Raw genomic sequence first — 26638 nt, 5'->3', positions numbered from 1 at the left:
GCTCTCAGAGTTTGGGTGGTAATGATAATTAATGTGGTTTTTTTAAAAGCAGAATCAGTACCAGATCTGTTAACTCAGTGTTTTGGTTTTCTGGGGTTTCTTTTGTTGTTTTTTTCTTCCTTAAAGTTATCTTTCCATAGTATCTTAGGAAGCTCCAGCAGGACTTTTGTATGTCTCACAAGAAATGTATTGTACCTAGGAGACCCTTGTCTCATCCTCATCGTTATGTAGTGTTCATATCCAGGTCTTCCTCCCTCTCTTTCTTCAAGTCTTCCTCTCTTGAATAGTTCGCTCAGATGAGCGTGCAATAGCTTTGAAAATATTTAATATTAAAAAGATAGTGATTTGTCTTCAAATGCAAAAGACCTAGAAATTTGGCATTAATACATTTAAATGTAAGAGTGAATATACAGGTGAAAATTATTTCTATGATCATCTCTTTGGTTCTTTCCTTCAGGATGAAGCTGTTTTAATCAACTGAGGTGAATTGTTAGAAATGCTTCCCAAATAGTACATACTAGTCTAAAAAACTGTATTTAGCTTGAAAGTTTATTACTCCATAAAGTCACAGTTCAGCAAGCAAGCATATATTTCCATATTTAATTAATTGTGCTTTTCAAATGGTAGAAGTTTGTAGAAGAGATTATCCCTGATCTTTGAAAAGCCTTTCATTCATAGTAAAATATCGACAAAGTAGTAACTTAAGTAATTATTTTCTATTTTAATCATGCCATTCTCCCTCAGTACATTCCAGTTGTGGGATTTCTTTTTTCTTTTTTCTTCAAGGACTGTCAGTGCTACCTAGTAGTTATGATTGTGTATAGTTCAACGAGCAGAAGGAGAATCTTCGAGGTTGTTACTTAACAGTGTTTGGAGTAGATATCTTACTCTAGGCAGTAGTACTGAAGGCAAAACAAACTTGGTATTTCAAATTTCAGGAAGAACATTCAGAGCTTACTTACAAAATATTTTGTATCTCTTGCATATTATTTAGCTTTGAATCCTTAGATTATTAAAGTATAACCTCTCCTGCCTGGCTTTCAGGGTGGAAACATGCTTGTAACAACACAGTGTAGTATTAGACTTCATGGCAGCATTTCAGGGTTTTGTTATGTTTGTTTTCAGATAATGCTGTTAATGTTGTTTCTGTGGGGATGTTTTAGGGAACTGTGCTTTGTTTTGTTTTGTTTTTTTAAAACAAGGATTACACTAAAATCTCTGAATGAAAGCCTTGATTCAGTAATTTGAACACTTGTGAAAAAGTATGAGATATCAGAATGCAGACTTAATCTTACAAGTTCAAGTCTCATAGCTTATAGATGGCCATGTGTTATTTTTTTCATTTATTGAATTTTTCTTTCTTTTTCTTTAGGATGAAGAGAATGGGAATAGACAAGGTATGTCTTGTTTTTATTCTTTCACAGATCCAATATGTTGAACATTTCTCTTTAGCTGTGTAAGATGCTTCAGTAGCTATGTAAGAGTTTGAAATGTAAAATTGCTTAAATGTGACCATCAAGCTCATTGAATTTCATGGCACTGGAGCAAAAGAAGGTAAGTATCTGTCTTTTAGCTTCACTTATTTAGTGTAGGTGTTTGCATGGCCACTAAGTAAAATATTGCTTCAGTGCTGTGTTATATCACCTTGTCGTGTATATGACAAGAAGACGAGAAACCAGCTGTGAAATTTGGTGCTAGAAAGGTAACACACTCTTTTAATTTGATCTGGTGTAAGACCCATAGTCTGTGCAAAGTACTACTACAAAGGGTTTGGGTCTTATGGATATATTTGTATACAGGCATATAAAAAAAGTGCTGTACAGTGTGTCTAAGAGCAGCCAGTATAAAATTTGATTTTTATTGCAACTTTTATTAAAGCAACACATAAGTGTATAAATCTAGTGTTGATAGTGATGGTAAAAAAATTATCCATAGAAGTGGTATACAACTCTTCTAAAAGCAGAAGATAAAAAGGTTATTCCTATTAGCTTCATGATACTTTCTTCAGTATTTAATCGTACTGATCTAACTTATGTCATCAGTTATGGTACTCTCATGTACTTTTTAAGAGATCCATGAAACATGTTTCAGTGATGTCAGATAAAATGTGTGAATAAAACTATCTTGCACCTCATTCAGGAGGGATGGTAAAATCACTTACTTCTAGGTTATGCCTGTCAGTTCCCCTCCATTTTCATAGCTTTCTTCCTCTCACACTGCCTGTGTCTGCTTTCTCTCTTAATTCACCAGTTAACTTATATTTTATAAATTGGTGCTACATTTCAGTCCCACTTAATTTAAATTTCTCTTCGGTATTTAGCTATTTTCTCGTCCATGCTCCCCTTTTCACTGATACTTTCTTGCTTCCTTGGAAGGGAGAAAAATGTCTTGATTTAGGTAAGGAAATTGAGTTTTCAGGTTGAGGGCCTGGTCCCACCTTCAGTTTCTCCCAGTCTGTCATGATGGTGAGGTACCCAGAGCAGGTGGGATGAGCTGCATTGCGAGTGCAACGTGCAGGGCATAAGTCTGTGCTCCATCTGGTACTACAGTGCAACTGCTTCAGGACAGGCCTGTTCAAAGGTGGTGGGTGCCTTTGCTCAGAGGCAGCTTGGGATGAATGCTTGTTTTACTGGTGGGTTACAATGTGCTTTACACTGTAGCAGAGAATGGTACCTGGTTTCAATGTCCTTTTTAAAATCTCATTTATTTGGAAGACAACACATCTGAACTTTTGTTTCAGGGTTTTTTTTGTAACTGGGATAGATGAGAAGCATTCTGGGAAATATCAGTTACTTGAATTTTCTTACTTTTCTCACTTTTCTCTTGGAAGGAGATGAATTCATCCATTTCATCTTCCCAGTCTTACTCAGCTGTCGTCATCTGCTTGTTAAACAGTGAAAAGTCAATCTCTTCCTATTCCTCATCACTGCCCCATCCACCCCCCAAAAAAAATTGTGACCTCCTTTATCCATTTTGATGTACAAAAAGAAAAGGCAAATCCCTTTAGGAAGGAAAAGGAGTCAACCCTCTGTGCCAAGCCAGCATGGAAGATCCCACTTGTAGTCTGGAGAAAGAAGTTCTGCAGTGTTGTTCTCACAGGGAGAACTGGATCAGCTAAAGATGCAAATGTGGGTCTGTTTATCTAAAATGTTATGAGATCTTTTTTTTTCAGCAGAGGAACAGCAGTAAACCAACATCTGTTTGGTTTGCTATGAGACCTTTGCAGGTGGGAGCAAGATTACTTTCTGGAAATTTTTGTATAGCTGCTTAAATGATGAATCATAGCTCAACTATTGCTTATTTATAGCAACATAGTACATTGTATGCCTTCAAATACAGATCAAAGGGCACAAAATGCTCTGGAAAGATAATATTCTCATCAGCAAGAGAGAAGGTTGGACTTGTGGTCCTTCTGGAAAGAGAAGAGATGACTGGGAGGTGGAGGATGTGGGTGTCAGTGGAATGTAACCTGCCAGTGTTGTGTATTATACCTTTAAAAATAACAAAGTGGGACATAATGTGTAACACATTTTTTTCTAGCATTTAGTGTGATCTTGTGGTGTGGGTGGGATGAAACAGTTTGTATTTACATTGCTACAAGTTGTTCCTGTTCCCAGATGAAGTGGATGGGTAGCTTGTGAGGAGAAAATCAGGGAAAGTGCATCTCACTTTTCATGTTCACAAACGCATTAATTTAGCAAAAGCAGGTATGCCAGAAATTCTGCCAAGGATTATCACGAGGATTCTTAAAGTAATTACCATCAGCAAATTAGACCGAGCCGCTTTGGAGCGGCAAAAGGCGGGAGGGTGGGAGTGTCCCTTGCTGCCAAGCGCCGGTCGCTTCAGCAGCTTGAGGAAGAGCCCGGTGCTGCTGGGCGAGGGCGCGGCGCGCGGGTCTCGTGCGGAGGAGCCACCTGGTGGCAAATCTCTTGTGTCCGCCGTGAGACTCCATTGGAAAACCTGCCGCTGTTCAGCTCTGTCTTAACGAACAACAAAAATACCTTCTTTTGAAGTTTGTAGATGATAATTCACTTGAGCTTTCCTCTCCCTAAAGAGGAAAGACTAAGCTATGGGGATTCAAGCTTTTCATTTTTGTGAAGCAGTGTGTGTCAGTGCAAAACTGTTTTCTTTTTCTTTTTAATCTATTTTGAGTGAAGCTTTCTAACTACCTGCACTTTCTGCTTTGCCCTCTTCACAGGTTAATCTTACCTTTAAAATTTGAGATTTTTATCAGGTTCAGCACTAACAGATTTGAGTAGGTGAGTGTGGAGAAAAGCATCTCTATTACTATTGCCTTTTATTGAAAGCATTTTAATTTTTATTTTTTTCAAAGGAGCTGAGTACCTGATTAAGTCTAGAGGGCAGAACATAAAAGCATATACCAGGTTTGATGTATTTGAACAGCGAAAGAAATATTTTTATATAGTTTTATGTTCTGGTATAGAATTTTAGTGTGGCTTTTTTGGTATTTATTTAGATTGTACTCCAGGCTTGCATTAATCTTGCTTTTGGTAAGCAGTAAGATTTCAAAGCATTTAGAATAAAAGGTAATGCATATTTGTCCAGGAGAGCTGTAAACAAAGAATGACACAGGAGGGAGATGATGGCCAAGAAGCAAGTGAGGAAGCAGTGGATCGGGTTGTCAAGCGAAGGGGTTAGGGTGCTGTGGACAGGAGACATCTCATGGTCAACAGTTGAGACAGACGGGGACCACCTCAAGTGTATGCACATAAATAAGGGAATGTCTGCAGGACAACACGATGGGGAGACCTCTCATGCCTCTTTTTGAGGGCCTGTCTGAAGCCCTTGTGTACTCACACATGCAACACAGGGAACAAGCAGGAGGAATTGAAGGTCTGCATGCAGTTGCAGGGCTACAGTCTCATTTAGGTCACAGGGGTGTGGTGAGATAGCACTCTAGCCCACTTCCTAGAGCTGCAGTGGATGAGTACAGGCACTGTGGGAAGGACAGGTTGAGAGAGCACGGAGGTCGAGTTGCCTTTGTTGGCAAATTGTGAGAGAGCAGCAGGGGTGCATGGAGCTCTGGCTTGGGATGGGTGAGGAGCTGGCTTAGAGCTTATGGGTCAGGATTTGCAGACCCATGTGGGCAACGTTTTGGTGGGTGTCTGCTACAGACCACCCGATTGGGGAAGTAGATGAGGCTTTCTTCAGACAACTGGTGGAAGCCTCATATATGCAGGTCCTCGTCCTTATGGGGGACTTTAGCACCCTGTTATCTGCTGGAATGGCATCACAGCAGACTTACCCTAAATATTTTGTAGTAATTATTTTAAAGATTTCTGTTCTTTCTTACTTTACTGCTCCAGGTTGTTGACCTTAAGCTAAGCTATTCAAATGCTTTTCAACAGGTGCACTTTGTCAGAAAATGCTGTGTTTCTCAGTGGATTCCTTGGTCACTGACTGAAAACTTGTATCAGTTTGTACTGTTTTCTTGAGAATTTGTGTTATACTGACTAGCCTGTGTTAACTTGGAGTATTTCTTTCATGTGTTTTGAGGATGGTATACCATCAGTATTCTTCCTGTTTTGTGGAGTTGCCCTATTTCAAAATTTTACTTAAGAGATATCTCATGGGCACAAGTCTCCCAGGAGAGCATTGTAGGAATATTTGGAGACAAGCTGAAAAATACCTATAATATCTCCATTCCCATGCTGTCTCCATGCCATTTCATTGTGCGCTTAATATGGTGAATATATTGTCCTTCAAAGACTCCTTGAAGCTGAGATTGGCAAAATACAAGTTTAGTACATATTAAATGGGTCGGTTGGTTTTTGTATCTTGTCCTAAAACATGTTTTTCTTCAAAAATGTTTGTCTTGTGGATCATGATTAAAGTGAACAGTGATAAGCATATAGAAACAGTCTGAAAGGAATTTCATCTTTCATACAAGAACTAAGCTGTTTTATGTTTAATACATTGCTTGGAAATCTAGTATCATTATAATCCAGTATCATATTTTTTTAATATGATGTTCTCACTTTTCCTACTTTATCTTCTATTTCTATGTAGCAGTATCTATAGCAACTAGCAGTTTCTACCCTTCAATTGTCTAAGCTAAAGAGTTCCAATTTATTACCTGGGCTTCTTCAGCTCTGCAAGTCTGCTTTGATGTTGTAGAGCCTTTAGGGGAAGGGTGGAAAAAATGCAGGAAAAGGTTTTTATTCCTTACTGCTGCTTACATAATGCCTTGAGGTTTTGATGGTTTATTTCTTTAAACAAACTGTTGATTTCTGTAATGTGGTTTGTGTTCTCCCAGGATTTAATTTAATCCAATCCCACATTTTCTAACATCATCGTCTATCAGCTCAGTTTGTTGTGAAATAAACTACTTGTGCCTGTGATGATGGGAACAGGGTAGATAAGGAACAAGAGAACAAACGTGAAAGCAAGTATTTGGAAAGGTCATAGATTGCTGGGATGATATGGTCTAAAGTATGTGATAGTGGAATAGGAGTAAGAGACAAGAGGTATATAACACTATTGCTTTAGGGTAGCACCACAGTAAATTGTCCTTTTTCTGTGGGTTTTTAATCCAACTCTGTTTTTTAACACTACGTGTTGAGAACACTAAAAGAGAGCCTGTTTAGTTTTCCACTGAGACCAGAGCCTGATGCTACCTTGTTTACTTAAAACCATCCAGAATGTCCAGCGGAGAGGCCTTCCAATGGGTCACATGTGTAATGTTTCTCAGTGACTACTATTGATGTTGTGGTTTTACCCCAGCCGGCAGCTGAGCACCACGCAGCCGCTCGCTCACTCCCCCCGCATTGGAATGGGGGAGAGAACTGGAAAAGTTAAAGTGAGAAAACTCGTGGGTTGAGATAAAGACAGTTTAACAGGTAAAGCAAAAGCCACACGCACAAGCAAAGCAAGGAATTCATTCACCCCTTCCCATGGGCAGGCAGGTGTTCAGCCATCTCCAGGAAAGCAGGGCTCCATCACGCATAATGGTTACTTGGGAAGACAAACGCCATCACTCCGAACGCTGCTGCTGCCCCCCCCCCCCGCTTCCCCCAAGCTCCTTTATAAACTGAGCATGACGTCATATGGTCTGGAATATCCCTTTGGTCAGTTTGGGTCACCTGTCCTGTCTGTGTCTCCTCCCAACTTCTTGTGCACCCCCAGCCATCCCACTGGCAGGGCAGTGCGAGAAGCAGAAAAGGCCTTGGCTCTGTGTAAGCACTGCTCAACAATAGGTCCATATAACAAAAACATCTCCATTATCAACGCTGTTTCCAGCACAAATCCAAAACATATGCCCATACTTGCTACTACGAAGAAAATTAACCCTCTCAGCTGAAACCAGGACAATTGAGTTCAAATAGTCTTTGGCTTTTAATAAAACCACTAAGAGCTGTGTACTTTGCATGGAAATTCTCTTTTCCATGAGAGAGTTTGTAGGTTCACCACAACCAATATAAATTGAATAGCTCTGTGCTTGTCTAAGAACTAATGTAAATCCTCTAGACTGTTTAAACATAGGTTAAATTTTAAACTTGAAAAGCTTTCATATTAGAGTGAATTGAAAGAAATTGTCATAATATTGGCAAATAATGCAATGGGAAAACACTGTTTTGTAGGAGAAGAAATAACAGCAGTGTGCCCAGGTGGCCAAGAAGGCCAGCAGCATCCTGGCTTCTGTCAGGAATAGTGTGGCCAGCAGAATTAGGGACATGATCATCCCCCTGTACTCAGCACTGGTGAGGCCACACCTGGAGTACTGTGTTCAGTTTTGGGCCCCTCACTACGAGAAAGGCATTGAGGTGCTGGAGCATGTCCAGAGAAGGGCAACGAAGCTGGTGAAGGGTCTAGAGCACAAGTCGTATGAGGAGCGGCTGAGGGAACTGGGATTGTTTAGTCTGGAGAAAAGGAGGCTGAGGGGAGACCTTATTGCTCTCTACACCTACCTGAAAGGAAGTTGTAGCCAGGTGGGGGTTGGTCTCTTCTCCCAAGTAAGAAGTGATAGGACAAGAGGAAATGGCCTCAAGTTGCACCAGGGGAGGTTTAGATAGGGTGTTAAGAAAAATGTCTTCACCAAAAGGGTTGTCAATCACTGGAACAGGCTGCCCAGGGAAGTGGTTGAGTCACCATCCCTGGAGGTGTTTAAAAGACTGGTAGGTGTGGCGCTTAGGGACATGGTTTAGCAGTGGACTTGGCAGTGCTAGGTTAATGGTTGGACTTGATGATCTTAAAGGTTTTTTCTAGCCTAAGTGATTCTATGACTCTGTGATCTTTTAAGTTGCCTAGTCAAAATTCCAGAGATGCTTTGAAGAATAACAGAACGTATTTTTCCTGTATTGCAGAGTTGAATGCCAGGTGTTTCTATGCTAAATGACTCAACAGAGCTATTTTACTTGTTATCATCCTCTTTTAGAGGCTTCTCCTTGGCACTGTGTTTTGCTCAGTGGTTTTTATTTGAGTTAATTTGTGGTTGATAGTGGGTGAAATAAGTTCTGTTGGGGCTGGGCTGGGACCTTTGGGCTTCTTTTCTGCAGTGGATTGCTAATGAAGAAATGCTTACTATGTATGAAATTCAGTTTGCAGATTATAAAATCCAGAATTGTTTTTAGTTGGACTCTCTCAGTTAAATGTAATCCTGACAGTTTTGTGATTTATATTTAATTAAATGAAATCTCTGTTAATAAATGTAAGTTCTGCTGTACTTTCAGCAATCTCATATTGAGTAGCTTGGGAAATGATTAGCAGGTTTTTGATTTAGTAATCATGTAGAAGCGTTTGTCCCATTGTAGCTGTACATATTTCTCCTCCCTTTGCCTGAAAGGTGTCCCAGGAATCAGTGCCACTCAGCATTGTTGAACCAACGGGGTGCAAATGCCTTGGATATCCAAAAGAATGCTTGTAGAGATCTTCAAGAGGGAGGAACGTTCCTCTTGAGTCAGAGAAAGATGTAGATAAGAGCCTGTCTTAATAATTTGAGGTTTTTCACAGGGCTAGTGATTCTTCAGTATAAAAATGAGTCACTCTTGCTGTCTGCTGAGCATAGGGCCAGGAGTAAAAATATTCTGCATAAGGTTAGCAAAACTCTGTAGTCTTTATTCAGTCCCTGTGATACGAGGATTTCGAAGTACTGTTCAGCTGCCCTGAGTGAGATATTTTTCCTTTTTTTCCTCTAGGAAGAGGAGAAATGGCATGGTTTTAAGCAGTAGATTCTTAGGAGAGACTTTGTAAGAAAGTATGTATTATACTGTGTCCCAAAACACTTGCAAGTTTGTGCTCTGCCCATCAAAAAGAAAGGAAGAGCTATGTCAGCAAGAGCACTTTGGTGTGGGGTTTTTTGTTTTGTTTCTTTTGGGTTGTTTTTTTTTCTCTTGAAAATGTAAAGGCTCTTTGTCAGAGAGGTGCCCTTTATGTAGTCTTTATGACTCAAATGTTTCTATCTGACTGTGCTTTATATCAGAAGGTTAATGACTACAGCAAAGTGATGTGCTTGTAGTGTGTTGGTAGGTCTGATAATATAACTTCTGCCATGTCATTTTCTAGATGAATTGCAGAGTAGTATATGTCTGGTCTGCAAAGAGTAGCTTAAAAATTAACTCAGGGTTACTGGATTTGATATAATACTAGTTATGTTCCTTGTAGCAGTTGTATTCCAAAATAGCATTTTAGGGGATTAAGCTAGAATTGGCACCTGGATAAAATTAATTTCTATGTCAATTTGTTTGCTGTATGTGAGATGTACACCCCCCAAATGTAAGTCAATTATAAATGTTAACAACTCTTAATTCAGTATTTTTTTTAATATTCCCTTTTATCAGGGAGAGAGAGCATACTAGAAGTTTATTATTTTGCAAATCAGATGGCTGTGCCAGTGCGGTATACTCCCCTCTGCCACTTCTGGCATCTCAAACATCTATCAGGAAAGCTTCCTTGTAACTTTACAGTGGGAAACTTACTTTCCCCTATCAGACTGTGAAGGTAATATTGACTTGTCTCAGCTAGTAGATCCAAGTAGTATAAAGGTTAGATCATAAATGATGATAAATATATGTATTATGAAGAAAGTCTTTAATTTTATTTGACATTAATTTGAACAACAGTTGAAACAATTCTGTAGATTCTACTTTGATCTCACTGGCTATGGAAGGTAGCAATTAGTACTTTTTGGTTGAAAATTGACTAATTAGGAGATTTGCATACTGTTATGACAAATGTATATGTTGGCTAGGAAAAATCTTTTTGCAATAAGCTGCTTTTCTGGTTTTGTCTTACAGTTGATTACAGGTGTGTGTTGTTCTTCAGACTACTTAACTTCGGTTGTTTAGACTAAGGACTTCATTATAAAGACTACTCTGATTCCTTACTATCCTTGTTTAAGCCAATGAATTTTTGCCTTGAGCCTTCTATATACTGGGTGATTCATTTTTATTTCCTTATTTGTAATGATACCAAATCTCTGAAGTAAAAGTTCAGGCACCAATTTGCCTTCTCTAAAGTTACACTTTTATTTGAATAGCATCACTTAGGGGAGTGGTTGCACTGTAAGGAGTATTTTAGTCACTCAGTAAAACTACATCACTGCCTGGACAATAACATATGAGTTTTAATTTATCCTGAGTGGTGACCATTTACTCTTGCTGGAGATTTTTGTGTGCTTACAAGACTGATAAAGGAAAGGACAACTTTATCCTTAGGGACTGTTTTTCAGTTTCTGGTCAGGTAACTTGTGTGCTTAGCAACCTTATATGCTTCTGTTTCTTTTATTGCCCTTATGTAAGACTGCATCTCTGTTTATAGCTACACTTGTGGAGAAATGAAGTAAATATGAAATTCTTTTTCACCGAAGTTGTGTTTTTCATCTGCACTGCTTCCTTGCATGTGTGAGTGTGTTCCTGGCAGCTCACGCTTTTGCCTGTTCTTTGTGTGCACGTGATGTCTTGTTTTTCACTTGCAGTTGGAAGATTTGGGAGAAATTGTCTTATTTGCTGGTAGCCTGCAATGTAATGCTTAATTATAAAGTTGTTTACAAAAGTATAGAGATGGAGGGAGGAGGCAAAGTAGTATGCAGTAATGAGCACTGGAAAAGCACTGGCAAATAGAATAGAAATTGGGAGTGATGTACAACAGTCATCAACTGCCGACCAATTCAGGGCTGAGCACAAGTTAACGTTGTTAAGGGTGTTGCCCAGATGCCTCTTAAACACGGACAGACTTGGGGCGTCAACCACCTCTCTAGGAAGCCTGTTCCAGTGTCTGACCACCCTCTCGGTAAACAAATGCTTCCTAATGTCTGGTTTGCACCTCCCCTGATGCAGCTTTGAACCATTCCCACGTGTCCTATCGCTGGATCCCATGGAGAAGAGCTCAGCACCTCCCTCTCCATGTCCCCTCCTCAGGAAGCTGTAGAGAGCAATGAGGTCACCCTTCAACCTCCTCTTCACCAAACTAGACAAGCCCAAAGTCCTCAGCTGCTCCTGACATTCCTTCCAGCCCTTTCATCAGCTTTGCCCTCCTCTGGACACATTTGTCTTCTTGGCCGCCAGGGCACGTTGCTGGCTCATACTGAGCCTGCTGTCAGCCAGCACCCCCAGATCCCTTTCTTTAGGGCTGCTTTCCAGCCACTCCTCTCCCAATTTTACTTGTGCCTGGGAAGGGTGCAATAAGGCTACATGTCTGACAGACTAGTAATGTGAGCAGCTTTACTGTTCTTTGCTGTATCTCCTTGTAAGGAATTGCTGGAGTCCTCAAAAAAATTAGACCTTTCAATATTAGAAAGGAAAATTGTGAATCCGGTCTGGCACTATGTAGTGCAGAACTGCAGAACTTAGTGTAAAAGTTCCACTGTGATAATCTGCTCTAGATGGTGGACTTTGAAAGGAGGGAAGTTTAGGCTCGCATTTTAGACAGCATCTTGCTTTTGCCTGATGATTGAGTGCAGACAGGACCCAATGGAGATTTAGGCACAATTAAATTGAAGTGTAGTGATTGTTAAATTTTGAGACATGAGGTAAGTTATTAGGTTATCCATTTTAATCAGAATATATTTCTGTAATGATGGAGCGCACATCTACAACATTTATTCCCCCTCTGTTGGTCTAAGAAAGTATCGTTAGTGCATACTGTCAGAAAATAGTTTACCTTTGCTTGAATTTCAAACTCAAAATACAAACATACTCTTTGAGACTACTTATTCAAGGAAGTTCATTTATATGTTACTGATGGAAAGAAGTTTTGGGTTGTATCCAAGTATGTAAAAGACCAAGGAGCAATGAAGAGCAGGTATTCATCTACCAAAGCTTGGGAGTCTTAGGTTTCCTTCTCATCTTCACTTGTATTTGGATATTATTGAGCTGTAAAATGAATCTGCAAATGTAACCAACACTTTAAACCTTTCGTCATAATTTTTTGTCCCTGAATCAATCTCTATATTTAGGGTGGTGGTTCACTTTTTTTTTTAGGAAGAAGTGTATTAAAGGTATTCTGTGTTGGATATTGAATGGGAGTAACCTTATCTGCTTAACCTCTTGCTTTTGTGTGTTCAGGTATGGACAAGGCATAAAGTAGCATTTGAATGTTAAGTGAACTAGCAGTAGGCCACTAACATTTTTTGATGAGCATTTTGTAAAGGAAGCTGTGGTAGACCCTTGGTGTTGGGTTGCAAGTATCAGCTATTAAGTGTTATAAATTAAATTGAGTCATAGAAGCTCAATTTATATTTTTCTTGTCACTTTTGGGATTATAAATCTCTTCAGTAAAGGACGAAGTGACAACACTAGGAAGGATTTTTGGTGGTCCTATCAAAGGTCATACTCTAACTTTGCTCTTATAAGTGGTTGAAGCAACCTTTTGTTCATGGCATCTGGGTAAATTATTCTTGGAACTTGTATAAACTTGCTGAAACATTACTGCCTCTTAAAGGACAAGACCCATCATGTGGTCAGTGTCTATTTAAATCAGCAGATTAAAAATGACAGATAATAGCTTTGGTTCACAAAGAGCATTTTGTATGTCTTGTAGCTGTGTCCTGCTAATCAAATTTTAAAGTACTTGGGGACTGAGCTGCCAGCTGGAATTTCTTGAATTATAATTCAGTTGCTTTGTATATAGTAGTTATATACAGTGTATATAGTAGTTATTTGATTCTATCAAATCAGCTTTTTTTTTTTAAATTCTACCAATCTGGAGTTATTTTGAGAAGCCTATTTAGAGCCATATGAGTAAACCATTTGGTTCAACTGTTTTGTGGTAAAATGGCAGGACACTGGGAGGGTCTGTAGAGCGAAGGCATTGGGCTAAAACTTTTATTTGAAAAATGTGAATCGGAGTCAGAGTGAAGTCAGGTTTTGTGTAATTTATTAAAATTCTTCAAATAATGAGCTTTTCCCATATGGAAACTGAACCAAAAAGGGTAAGGGAGGCACCTTTTTTTATATTCAATAAATAATGCTGTGGCTTAGTAAACATGGCCCAGTGGGATATTTAAAGCTGTAGCAAAAGTACTTCCAAAAGCAGTGCCATTTGTGCCTAAGTCAAAGATTAGTCACTAAAGAAGTGATTAGAATCTGATCTCCATTTTCAAAGAGTGTTTCTTCTACCAGCAGTGCCAGTTTTAAGCAATCCCTTTATTCTCTCCCGCTTTTCCTGCTTTTTCTGCAGTTTATACCACCCTTTCCAATATGCCAGGGTTTCTTGGTAAACTGGAACCCTGATCCAGCTTATTTTCAATCCACGTCAGTTCCCCAGGCTGGCTCATCACACAGCCTCCAAAGGGTGGTGTTTCCCCAGGTGAGAGTGTGGTACAAGGGTAGTAACTGGTGATAGAGTTGGGAGGGATGGAGGCTGTTAAAGATAGCATGGGCACCACAGAAGCTTGTCCGGATGTAACCTTTGAGGTTCTGCCGTTCTCCCCCACCCCGTATCTTGATATTTGGAATAAGTGGCTACTTCAGTTAAGAATTACTTAGCTTTGGTGGCATGCACGTAAAAGCACAAAGTTCCTGTATTTCTGGAAGCATAGAAATTAAGTGTGTACTGAGAAGGTAAGAAGAAACAAATGTTATGGTTTCTAACTGCTATAGATTAACTTCTGTGTTTGTTATGTATATATGGATACATACAGTATGTGCAGACATTATAATTTACTTTGAATTATACATTGCTTTTTGAATTTTGATAAATTTTCAAGAAAACTTTAGACTTCATCTTGGAGCATCTGAAAAACGCTGTTAGAAAATCAGTTATCGTTCCATGGGGACTGTAAATCAACTTTTTTTTTTCATCTAAGGAAAGATTTAAAAAATTTATTTTTCAGTTTGTACTACCAATTCTTACTTTGTCTGTCTGGCTTTGTATCTTATGCAAGATAGCAATCTAGAAGAGGAAGGGGTAATTCTTACTGAATAGTGCAGGCATCAGCATGAGGATGAAGTAGCAATGAGATGATGAAATCAACCTGAAAATACCACTGACTGGGACATACTCGCAAGTTTAAGTTTGAGATGCATCTCTTTCTCCACCCCCCTCCCCTTTTCTTTTATTCCTCAGACACATGAAAGATCTTTAGTATCAACAAAATGCTGTCTTTAGGACTCCTAGTCTCCCTTCCCTCATCCTAAACTGAGCTTGACTATTTAATGTAATGATGAATATGGCAGGATTACATTTCAAAATAATTCTTAAAGTACAAGCATGGCAATGCTGTATAATTAAATGCTTTTAAGAAATATTCTTTCTTTCTCAGGAAAACAAAGAAATAGACTGGAGCCAATGGATACGATATTCGTTAAACAAGTTAAAGAGGGTGGACCTGCTTTTGAAGCTGGACTATGCACAGGTACTGTTCTTTTATAACACCAATAGCATGTTTGTGTACATGATGTAAAATATATGATTTAAACTTCTACATGTAGTTCTACCTTCCATTTAAACATTGTTCTTCCCTTCAGAAGTTCGAAACCTCTTTTAAATTGTCCTCCAGTGTTTTTCATCTCAAAAGCACCACTGTGTTCCCTCAGGAGGTGCTATATAAAATATATTAAGTCATTGAAGTTTTAGTCTGTTTGTATTATTATCTAAAAAAGTAAGAACAAGTATATGATAAAATACGTGAGGAGAAAGAGAAAAAGGAGGAAGATTGTACGTGTAAGCTCCTGTTTCTTGTGCTTTGTGGCAAACCTCAAAACATTCAGGTTTTTGTCCTTTAAATTATTCCACCTCCTTTAAATTAAATGGAAACAATCCAAATCTATCTTTTCTTATCAAATTTTGTTCAGTTGTTTGATTTAATCAAACTGGAGAGGAGAAAGCATGTTTTTTGTGAAGTGCCAGGAACTTTGTCACACCTTTACTTAAGTGTCGAAGGAAAAAACAAAAGCTATATTAGAACAGGAAGTCTTATAAGTGTTAAAACAGTTAAGTTACATAGTTGGATACCACCGAAACCAGGACACACTGCAAACACAGGTTTCTGTTCTTACAAATGTGGGAAAACATATGTTCAATGAAAGGACTGTGTGTTGCTAGTGGGATGTTGATATTTTCTTTTGAAAACAGTTATTTACATGCATTTGACTGGAACAGAATAATTTTTGTTTGTTTCTTTCTAAAGAAATGCAAAGATTTTAGGATGACAGCAATTTAAAAACAGTACTAGATCCTACTTGTACAGCATAAGGCATTTTTCTTTTTTAACTCTTCCTTATGTAGTTATTCAGGGAAGGGCTACTTTGGCATTATTTTAATACTATTATATAAAGAAATGTTTTGGCTTGATAAAGAGCAGCATATGTTGAAATTGTACAGAGGTCCATGTTAATTTCTACTCTGTTCAGTGTTTGCCAAATTGAAAGAGATGAAATCTGTAGAGGATATTTTATTTTTAGGCATAGAAGAGATTTTTAGGAGCCCAGAAAATAAATGAGAAAATAAATTTTTAAATTACCAGAATATTCTTCTTAAGCGCACTGCTGATAGCAGTGATATCTAATTAGGTCATGCCACTATTTCTTATTTAAAACTTTAGGGTGAAATATATTACTGTATCTCTATCTTGAAATTATATTATAAAACACTCAGGGAATGATCAGCAAGGTAGATTTCTTAACCTCTGATACAGACATTGTATACATTTCTTATTTTGTAGAATCAACTCTATTTTTTATTTATTTTAATAATTTAACTTGACTTTGTTTCATGGTCACACTAATGGAAGGAAAATACTCAAAAATCTAGTATGAGTTTAGGTAGTTATGTTTGTCAATTCTTATTTCTCTGCTGCAGAATCCTTTGTAATACTGGCAGTCTCAACTAAAGCTTTGTTATCAGAATCAATGAGCTCTGTTTCAGGAGCCTACCTGGCTGCTACTCACCAGAAAGCTTGGAATACTTTTGGAAATTTGAGGAATAGGCTACAATATCTTAAATATAAGACAATTTATTCTGAGTATTTTTGAATACTCCTGTAAAATTATCTTTATTAGAGTTAGAAAGATCATACTTCCCATATTTAAACTCCAAGGCATTTTATTAAAAAAAGAACATCTGTGAGTTCCAAACATAAGTATTTTAGAAATATTGAAATACAGGCAGCCAAAACAGATACACATTTCCCATGTCTTGATCTTCATGCTGTCACTTATGTATATGTGAGAATTTAAAGAACTAAAATGTGTGTGGAAAGGGAGATAGTTTAAATGCATTCAGATTAATTTTTATTTTCATCAAAGGTATTTAATAGGCCACCAGATTGATAGAGCACTATTAGATAAAGCCTTCAGGCTTCTATACCTTTTTTTTTGCACTACAGTTACTGGTCTTCCCCTTTGTATGTACCTGAAACTGAGCAAAGCTGTATTTTGTGGAGTTGCCTGTGCCCACTTATTTCATATAACCAGTTCTGCAGTGTGTCCCACCTGATTTTTTTGGCAGGTTCATTGTATGCATGCTTCAAGTAGGCTTGCTTCACTGCTGTGTGTAACCTAGTCTTTTTCTTTGAAAAATAAAAACTGCACAAGAATAGATAAGACGATATGACTGACTTTAAAGATACTCCTAATTACAGATTTTAGTGGGAATACTGAGTCAAGATCTACATCTGTGAGCAAGTTCTGAAACAGCCTGGGAAAAAGCCAGTTTTAAGTTCCAGAGAAGGATCTGGTGCGTTCTGCGGAAGTCTTGCCATGCGACCTAGCAGGACAGGGTTCAGAGCTTGTAAATAAGACTATTTTTGGCACAAACTATAGCGTTTTTCCTGCAACTTTTTGAAAGAATTTATTTTGGTGTGATACTGATCATTTCACAATTAACTTTTGTTTTCTTGAAAGTCCAGTTTCTCAGCCTAATTGCGTGAGGTGTCTATGTGTATGCAACAGTGGTATAGGGTTTGCCATCCACCACAGATGCCTGTCAGTCATGTGGGTTGCTAGCAGCCATTGAATGTTGCCACCAACCTTTCTTTCATCACTTAGGAAGCAAGAGACAAAACTGTTTCAGGTGAGGAAAAGGGCAGTAACCAGCTGATGAAAGGGCATATATAAACTTTCGAAAATATCACATCAATTTATTTGCATGATCTTATATGGTGTGTGCAGACCAAATTAAAAAAGTCAGCAGATCCATGTGGTTTGGTAAGTCTGGAAATCCCTGCGGCCCGTAGGGGACCTCCACAGAGCACGAGCATTTAGAGCGTTACTGCCACGAAGTCAGGCTGAGTATTCAGAGTGAGCAGCTTTTTTCTTGCTTTGATTTCATGCCAGAAACACAAAAAGGGCTTTCACTTTCTAAAGCAGTGTTGGAAAAGCCATTCCCTTTGGCTCACTTTGCATGGGTCCTATCTTTCTGTGGTTCTTTCTCCAGCAGCTTTCCGAAGCTCCCTACCTGTAATCCTTTAGACCATTTTCTCCTCATTAATAAATTCAAGCTACCTTTTTGCTTTTCTGATCAGAGATGATGTAAATACCATTTTTGGTGAAGGAATGGGATGGGTTTTTCATCAAAAGCTGAAAATAGCTCTACATTACGTATTTGCCACTTAATTTATGAGACTATATGAAACTCTTAATGAGGAAGGTGCAACAAACTATTTGGAGAAATCTGATAAAAGTGATGTTAGGTCTAAAGATGGATCTATATGGATAAGAAATAACCCATTGCACTGTGCAAGATGCATTGAAGAGACAGTAATGTCTTGGAAACAACCCAGATTATTCTGAGGAAGGAGGAAACTGGAGCCTTTCAAAATATTTGTTCTTTATTTCTCAGAAGGAAGTAGTACAGAATCGCAGTATTTGCTGCTATTAAAAAATATTTGCACAGGTACACCTGACAGTGTTCTGAATTATCCTCAAAACAAAACCAAACTTAATTTGACATTTCATTCCAGCACTTAAACTTAAGAATTGGGTAGAGTTGTTAGAATGCGCTACCATGCATCAAAAAGCTTTATTTTGAAGATGGGATACTTAGTTAAGCGTCTGGTACAGCTTACACCTGCTTGTGGTTTTCTGTGAGTTTCTAGGTGATTCATTTGGAAGCTTAGAATAAGATACCACATCTGAAAATGTGCTGAGAAAAGGGTGGAAACTTGGCATCCTGTATATTGTTACATGTAGCTGTATTGTGAATCTTTTATTTTCTTCTTTTTTCATTTTTAAAGATGACTAACCTTGAATTTAACATATTGGTGACCTTGAATATCGTGAGATACAGAAGTACAAAATAAAAATTATCCCAAAATGTCTATGCAAATTAAAGTATAACTTTTCCCTTTACAGGTGACAGAATTATAAAAGTCAATGGAGAAAGTGTTATTGGGAAGACATATTCTCAAGTCATTGCTTTAATACAGAACAGGTAAGATTTTATTTAATTGTGCCACACTTTTATTTTTTTACTAAGCAGGAAATGACCACCTATAGTCATTCTGAAAAAGTCATCATACCTTTAAATTATTTTTAAATCTGCTTTGCTTATGAGATCTGAGAACTAGAAATCAGCATATCTGGTAAAGGAGTAATGTTATGTTAGTGCCCACCTACAAAACATCTGCAGTACATCTTGGCTTTCCTCTATTTTGCAGCAAGTTATGAATCTTGCACAGAGTTGAGGAAATAGTAGTATTTGCTGCTCCTGCAGTTCACAAGGGCTTGTTAAATCATGTCCATACGTGAATCTAGATACTAGTTTTCATGTCTCATATCTGCCTCCATTTTTACAGTTTTCTTAGTGTCAATTTCTGTTCTATAGCAACAAGTTTCCAACATAATGATGAGTTATGTGGAAAAAAGATGTATTATGATCAGCATGGAAAAATGTTTTCTAAATACAACTCACATGTCACATTCTATTTTTAGTGACTCTTTATGCATTAAGACTTAGTTATGCTTTCAGTTAGAAGTAGGAAAAATAAGATCCTGATCTTCCTATTTCAGTGGAGTCTTTTATTCAAAATTTCATTCAAAATATATCACAGGGTTTTTGGATTTTTTTTTTTTTTTTTGAAACAACAAAACTCTGTTCAAAGGTATGACAGACAAGGTAGACGAAATGCATTTTGTGTCATTAGTATTTTCTGTACAAGAGCTGGAAAGGTGGAATCTTACTTTTTTTTTTTTTGTAACCTTTACTGGAGATAACACTAGCCGTTTATCTTTTTTTTTTCATTTTGTATTTGTGCAGACAGTAATACTATACAATAGTGTATACCAAAGACACAGGACATTACTTTACGTGCCCAACAGGTACATCAGTCAATGAAATCTCTTATCTTAATCCAAAAAAGAGAGAGATCAGTCATATCTTCCAGTGGCCTATGGGGTCAGAGATTCTTAACTTTAGGTCTGCCTGTGAATAAAGCTTTATTTTCAGCCCTGTGAGTGTAAGTAGCAAACTGTCCCAGCAGAATGCAACCCCTGCCCACTGTGGATAAAGCAGGGACACCTGAACAAGGCCTTATCAGTGATTATCTAGTGCAACCAGGAATGGTATAGCACTCTGCTGCCTCTGTCCCCCTAATTTCCATGAGCGTGCAGATGAAGGGATCCTGGTTTTAGTTAGGAGAGGTGAACAATTTGTTGTCTTGAGCCCGATGCGTACATTACAGAAGATTGTAACAAAAGATCATACGTATCCTCAAGTGCTTTATACAGGAAGTATAACCATCAGGAAGTCTTCACCTGAACCTCTTAAGATAAACAGATTAATATTAATTCTGATCCATAAAGAGAACTCAGACTCCAGATCAGGTGTATCTTCCTTGTAGCTTACAGGCAATGCTTCTCATATGACTAAAGAATGAACTTTCTCTCATTCTTTACTTGAAAACAGTATTTTTGAGCTCAGAACAGTTTGTGCTGTCATTTCATGGCAAGTAAAATTACGTTATGGTGTATGCTTCTTGCTTTAGCATGCCATTCTTGCATCAGCATAGCCATCCTGGATCAGACTGATGGTCTGTTTATGTCAGCATCCTGCCTGATAATATCCAGTAACAGATTCTTAGAAGACTATGAAAACACTGAAAGTATAGATTTGGTCAGATAATACTAGCCCACTTTCCAGAAATCCCTGGTTTAGGAACTTGCTGAACCATAGGTTTTATCTGCATCACTTGATTTAATAGTTCTTGATATGTTGGTCTTGTACAAGTCCGCTTTTGAATGTACTTAAACTCTTCATATTAAAAATACCCAGTGACACAGTTCTTGCTCTGTTTTGTGTCTTAGCTAATCTTTCATCCAGCACACCTTAGTTTCTTTAGTAGGCGTTGTGCACGCAGCTTGCTGAAAGGCCTTTTGAAAGTGTAACTTGTCAGTTGAAATCTCCTTTACTTATGACTAAAGACAGTTTCATTTATAGTCTTAGTATGTTGTTTGATGGTTTTCTAGACATTTTAATCACTGTATTTTTAATTACTGTTTTTAATTACCCTTTAAAACATATTGCTGACTGTAAGTGCTTATTCTTTTGTTATTTTTCTGATCGTCTTCAGAGCAGTTTTTAAGGATACAACACATTTTATCAACTCTTACCTCTAAAGAAAAAGTTCCCCCTTTGCCATTCAACTGTTTTGCAATGAAACTCAGTTTGGATTTACAGATTTTTGAATTAGATTACTGCTGCAGCTCCATTCCCATAGCTGCTCATTATTTTTCTAGAAAGTTGTTCAATTGTAGCTGTTTGTCCTCATTATGTAATGCCACAGACATCAGAATTTAGCTGTCTTGAATGAAATGATCCCCATAAATTCCAGTGGGAATTATGGATGGGATATAATTCAGCCAAGTTTTGTATTCTTCTCAGAAGAGTTTCAGGCTGTGTCTAGAACATTATCTATTTTGCTCTGGTTAGAGATAACAAAGCTAAACTTACGCTGATTATTTCCTCTGGAAGGTGAAGGGCACACCTCAAAACAGTTGCTAGAAATAACAGTCCTGTAAGATTAGTCATGAGATCACTTTTAAGTCTAGGTTTCCTACGCTTTACCAATAGTTGTTAGTTTGGTCAATTAAGAATTTATTCTCATCTGTTTACATGATCAACTTGGAGATGTGTTGATTACTAATGTAAACTCTGTAAATTATTTATGATTATAAATAAAACAACAAACAGATTCTGATTCCCAACTTTTTTTTTAACTGTGGGGAATTTGAATGATTAAGTCTATTCCACTGTTTCTCTTTGCAAATTCTTGAAAGTGTTGGCATTACTCAGAAATGTACAGAGTTTAGCTACTGAATTTGTTTCATTAATACAAAATAATGCATCAAAAGATAGTCTTTATGATGACAGTGCATCATAGTACTTTAGTTTGAGTCAATAAATTTAAATTTGAGTCTCAAAATGTGTGAACCCTTTCCTCTTTTGGATGGCTACTAAAAAAGGTGTTAAACTGTAAATGGATTTGATGCCTTTATTTCTTTAAAAAAAAAAAAAAACCACAAACAAAAAAGGACACAAAATACTTGTATAAGAGAATAGTTTGTTCTGTGTCTAATTACAAGTCATAGAATCATAAAATAGTTTGGGTTGGAAGGGACCTTAAAGATCATGTAGTTCCAACTGCCCTGCCATGGGCAGGGTCACCTTCCACTAGACCAGGTTGCCCAAAAGTAGAAAACTTTATATTAAAATTACTTGAAGAGGAACAATGCTATTTATCATATTTTTAACTTCTGAATCTTCATCCTGCAAATAAGCATTGATTATTTTCAAACCATAACTTGCCTAATACAATTTACACATGCATGCTACCTGCACGTGGAAATGAAATCTGAGCGCTTCATTGGAAATGCCTCAAGCCATGGTATCCCTTTTATATTCTCTTTTTGTTTTAAAACTGCTAAATAGTTTAATATCCATATAAAGGAGTTTAGGTGACAGTCAATTTCTGATGACACCTCTTTTAAAACATCATTTTAAATAGTTTTGCTGTTTATGCATTCAGTCAAAATGGGAAATGCTATTGTAAATGCACATAATTCAATACTTTTGTGTTTCTTAACATTCAATATTCTGAAAAATCTTAAAAAGACTTCTGAAGACTTATTTTTTTCCTAGCTGTGCGTAGACTTGAAAAACTTAAATCTATCACTGCTGATCTTTGGTTTTAAAACTAATTTATGCTGCTTGGAGAACACTTTTTTCCAAAATGAATAATGGTTTAAGAAGGTTGTGAAACCAAATACTCTTACTCCTGCTATTTTGGAATGCAGCCTTATGTCTGCGGTCACTAACAAATGGAAAAGGAACCGCAAAATAAAAACATTTTTCGTATAAGATAGCATAATAAATCACACATTACATGTTTGAGAAGATGACTTTCCTTTCTGCAGAAATAAGAAACCAAGGTGGTTCTCAGTGATGTCGTGGGCTGTTCTGTGTCCCCTGAGTTTGGTGGCCCATCTCTGCGCTGGTTTTGTCTTTTCTCAGCAAATGCGTTGTACGGACCAGTACAGATAAGCTAATTTCTAGTCTGATACATCCAGTTAGATTATATGGTTTTTTTTTCTGGTGCTGGTATTGGTCAGTTTGTTTAAATACCTTTTCTCCTTGTGACATGTAACGTGAGATTTCTAAGTAACAGTCATAATCTCTTCATTTTCTGTTTTGTGAGCCTAGTTAAAATAGTCTGCACAAGCCATCTCTTTCATAGTCCTTCTCTGTACCTGTTCCAGGTTACATTTAATGAATGTGAACAGAGTATTCCTCTATCTCAGATGAGATAATGAATTCAGATGTTCTGTATCCAGTGTTACAAGCATATACTTCTTGTGAAAATACTTTTTTTCTGGTGGATATTAACTGTGGGTTTCACTGTTTTACAATATTTGACTTTGGATAACCGATACATTGTACATTCAGTGTCCTGATTTTGTCTGTATTTAAATTATATTGATTGAACTGTCTGGATTCCTGGATCTTTATGCTGCTGCTGGTTTTTGTTTCAGCAATTCACATTGACAAACTCAAGCACTTATAAATAGCAAGTGTTTTTCATCCATATTTCAGATGTCATCTGACTGATTAAATATGTTTAAGTTGATTTTGCTGGGAGATGGTTGGAGTGGAAACGTGTAAGTCAGTGCTTGCCTTGCTATTGCCCCACTCTTCACATAATATGATGCTTATGACATTCCCACAGACTTTAGTTTTAAATGTAAGAGAGAAGTTTTAACTTTTGTTCACAGTTTTGCCACCTTGTTTTGTCTGAGAAGTTCCAAACAACTAATGTACCTTAGGACTCCAGAAGGAAAAAAAGAAGCAAAACTGGCAAAGACAGTGTGTTGGCTTAATACACTGGTTTTGCTGAGAACACAGATGTACTCTTCAGTCAGATTTCTGTTCTACTCTTATTTGCTAAGACTCTAATAAAAATCAGCATTTATTTCTGTGGTATAAAGTAATCTGATAGAATAGCTGAGTGTGGGAGTTTTTGAATGGTGTTGGTCTATGGAAGTTAATCTTTGTAACAAAAATTGAAAATCTTTTCCAAAAGTTCATGTGCGGTGTTTTTTTTTCTATTTCTTTCAGTGACAGCATATTGGAGCTTAGTGTTATGCCAAAAGATGAGGACATTCTTCAATTGGTATGTTTATGAAGCTTATATTCAGACAGTATTTTGATCAAAGAAAAAGGTCTTGCTGTTGCTTTGAACTGTGCTACCAGCAAATAATTAAAGAGTTAGTTAGCATTTATATCTCTGTCACTCCTTAGATATTTTCTACTTGCTTGCCATGAATTTTAGATATTTTCCAACTTGCTTGAAATTTCAGAGGAATCCAAATATAGGTGAGAATACCTTCTTCACATGACATTTCTAGCATATTTTTTACAAAAGATAATCATAGAATAGTGTTTATAGTTTTATTATATTTTGGATTAGTTTCCTCATGTTAGAATTTATGAATTGGATTGCTTTCTTTAACTAGGTTATCTCATTCTAAAGAAGTTGGGAATCATTAAAAAACTAGCATATGGCACTTAAAATTAGCTTTTGTTAATAACTCACTAATTGTCAGTGGATTTCCAGGAAAGAAGCCAGGTGATGAATGTGCTGAAGGTTATTACCAAATTTTTTAAATGCAATTGCTGTAAATATTTTGTTACAGTAGTGCCTATATGTTCTCAATTTGAACTGAAGTCCTGCATATATAGTGAGATAATTAATCTGCCATTTAGTGTCTGTAAGTCCAAAAGAGCTGTAAATAAAATATGATTTGTAAGTGCATATTTTGAAGAATGAGAGAAACACCTAATGTATTGATATGTTCTAGTTTGGTTTTAATTGGAAGTAGAGGAAAGGAGAAGACAAGCAGGGTAGATTTTCTGGTTAACAGTTGGAAAACTAAATCCCGAGCACAGCAATATGCCAACTACTAGAAAGAAAATTAACTCTATCTCAGCCGGAACCAGGACATAGTTTAGTTATAATTTACATATGAAATAAATCTTTGAGTAGTTGATATACAGAAAAAGGTAACATTCTGCAAAAAAAAGTATTTGTTGTGAGTTGCATGGGCAGCTGCTCACAGCTGATTACTCCTTCTGGAATTGCTTAGTGATTAACATCATCTCATCAGGATAATGAGGAAGAAAGACCTTGCCTTTGGGCTAGAGAAGGATATTAGTAAAAAGAAAATAAGGTCATTTTCCTGGAGGAGATTGAGGAGTAAAGAGGAAAAAATATCTGCCTGTGGGAGTTCTAGAAAAAAACCTGGAGATGTGTGTGGGAATAATTTCCAGGTGTCATTAAAAAAAGTTTCTTTTGAGTTGTAAGATGTGGTAGAGTTGTGAATTTTGTGTTCCAGGCTCTTCTTTTGAAGAGAGAAAGAGGATTAGGTTTAAGAGGTGGAGTCATTTTGCAAAAAATGCTTTGCATTGCCACTCTAGCTTATATGAGTTCCTTCTGACAGTTGTTTGTTTGCTGTTGTGTTGGGTTGGTATGTGATTATGATACAACATGGAGGAGTTTATGCTCCTTTTGCTATGATGCATTTATTTGGGTTAAAGCAGGCTTGTCTTGAGGACTATCAGTTCCACATAGCATCTGCCAGAGGAAAGCCATGAAGAGACAGATGTTTTCTGTAGTCTACAAGACTGAGCATTGAGTGTACTCAGGCGTGTTGGAAAAGACTTCTGATAGCTGCAGTTTGTTCACGCGTTTCTGTTATGGTCTGTGTTTTAGTATGTATGTTTTCAGGTGTCAGTCTTTGATGGCAGAGTTGCAACATGTGAAGACACAAATGATAGAAGTGCATCGTACAACAGAAGTCATCAGTTGTGGCCTATAGTTTTCTCTGTTTTAGGCCACCGCAGAGAAGGAAAAAATCTTATCACTTCTAAAAAACCAATTAGCAGGTTTTTGAGAGACAGTGCACCACTCTACCTTCAGTCAGATGAAAAAAAATCTATGCAATTCCTCTGAAGATGGTGATTGTTAATCTTCAGTCTTTAAATGTTGGGATCTAGTGTTCTCATGACAAGATACGGTGAAGAACTTTGCTCAAAGCTGAACACTCATGTTTAAACTATTTTCAGAGTAACAGTATAGAATGTTAATGTGAAAAGACAGTAACTTTTTTTTTCAGCTGAGAAACTGTGTACTTTTTGTTTTGTTTTTCTATCTTTGTGATTAATGCTGTATTAGCTTTTGTGGAAATCTTAGGTTTAAATGAAATATAAACCTCAGAGCAAATGCTTATTCCTGAATGAAGTACAGCTCATAAGTAAGTGGAAACTTAACAATAATCTCTGTAGTGGTAATGTCAGTATAAGTGCAAAGTGAACAATAAATGGTAAGGTACAGTGCCCTTACGAATAGAGGAAAAACTTAAACTTTTGTTGCTGAAGTTGTGCTATTTAAGTTGTTACATTTTGTTTTCTTTGACATATGTCATAAACTTCACCGTAAGTATCTTCAGATGGTATCACTCATTGTAAAGTGTTGATGTTAAATACTGGTAACATACCAATAAAACCAGAAAAGCTGAAAGCACTACTGGATATTGTGGTAGGAGCTAATGAAAGGTTTATCTAGTGCAATGAGGATGAACTAGTTTCATTCTATTCAGGAATGATGCTGGTGGTGGTAAGTTTTATAGTACTTGGCAGTCTACTCCATGTGGTGATGACTGATTGCTAGGCTAACTATATAAAGAGCACA

The 26638-nt window shown here is 37.3% G+C and overlaps 1 protein-coding gene across 7 annotated transcripts in view; it reads left to right on the top strand.

Moving 5' to 3' along the window:
* Window positions 1–26638, top strand: part of ARHGAP21 (Rho GTPase activating protein 21) — a 120147-nt gene that overhangs the window by 53008 nt on the left and 40501 nt on the right. For all 7 annotated transcript variants that reach the window (XM_054818560.1, XM_054818555.1, XM_054818554.1 and 4 more), the window contains 4 exons: window positions 1373–1397; window positions 14720–14812; window positions 18750–18828; window positions 24007–24061. In XM_054818560.1, the coding sequence (XP_054674535.1) occupies window positions 14746–14812; window positions 18750–18828; window positions 24007–24061 (201 nt within the window). In that variant the 5' untranslated portion in view covers window positions 1373–1397; window positions 14720–14745. The remainder of the gene's footprint in view (window positions 1–1372; window positions 1398–14719; window positions 14813–18749; window positions 18829–24006; window positions 24062–26638) is intronic.

This window comes from Grus americana, chromosome 2 (genome assembly GCF_028858705.1).
Source record: "Grus americana isolate bGruAme1 chromosome 2, bGruAme1.mat, whole genome shotgun sequence".
NCBI classification, from domain to species: Eukaryota; Metazoa; Chordata; class Aves; order Gruiformes; family Gruidae; genus Grus; species Grus americana.
Note: the sequence above shows the minus strand (reverse complement) of the source record. Positions and strands in the feature narration are given on the sequence as shown.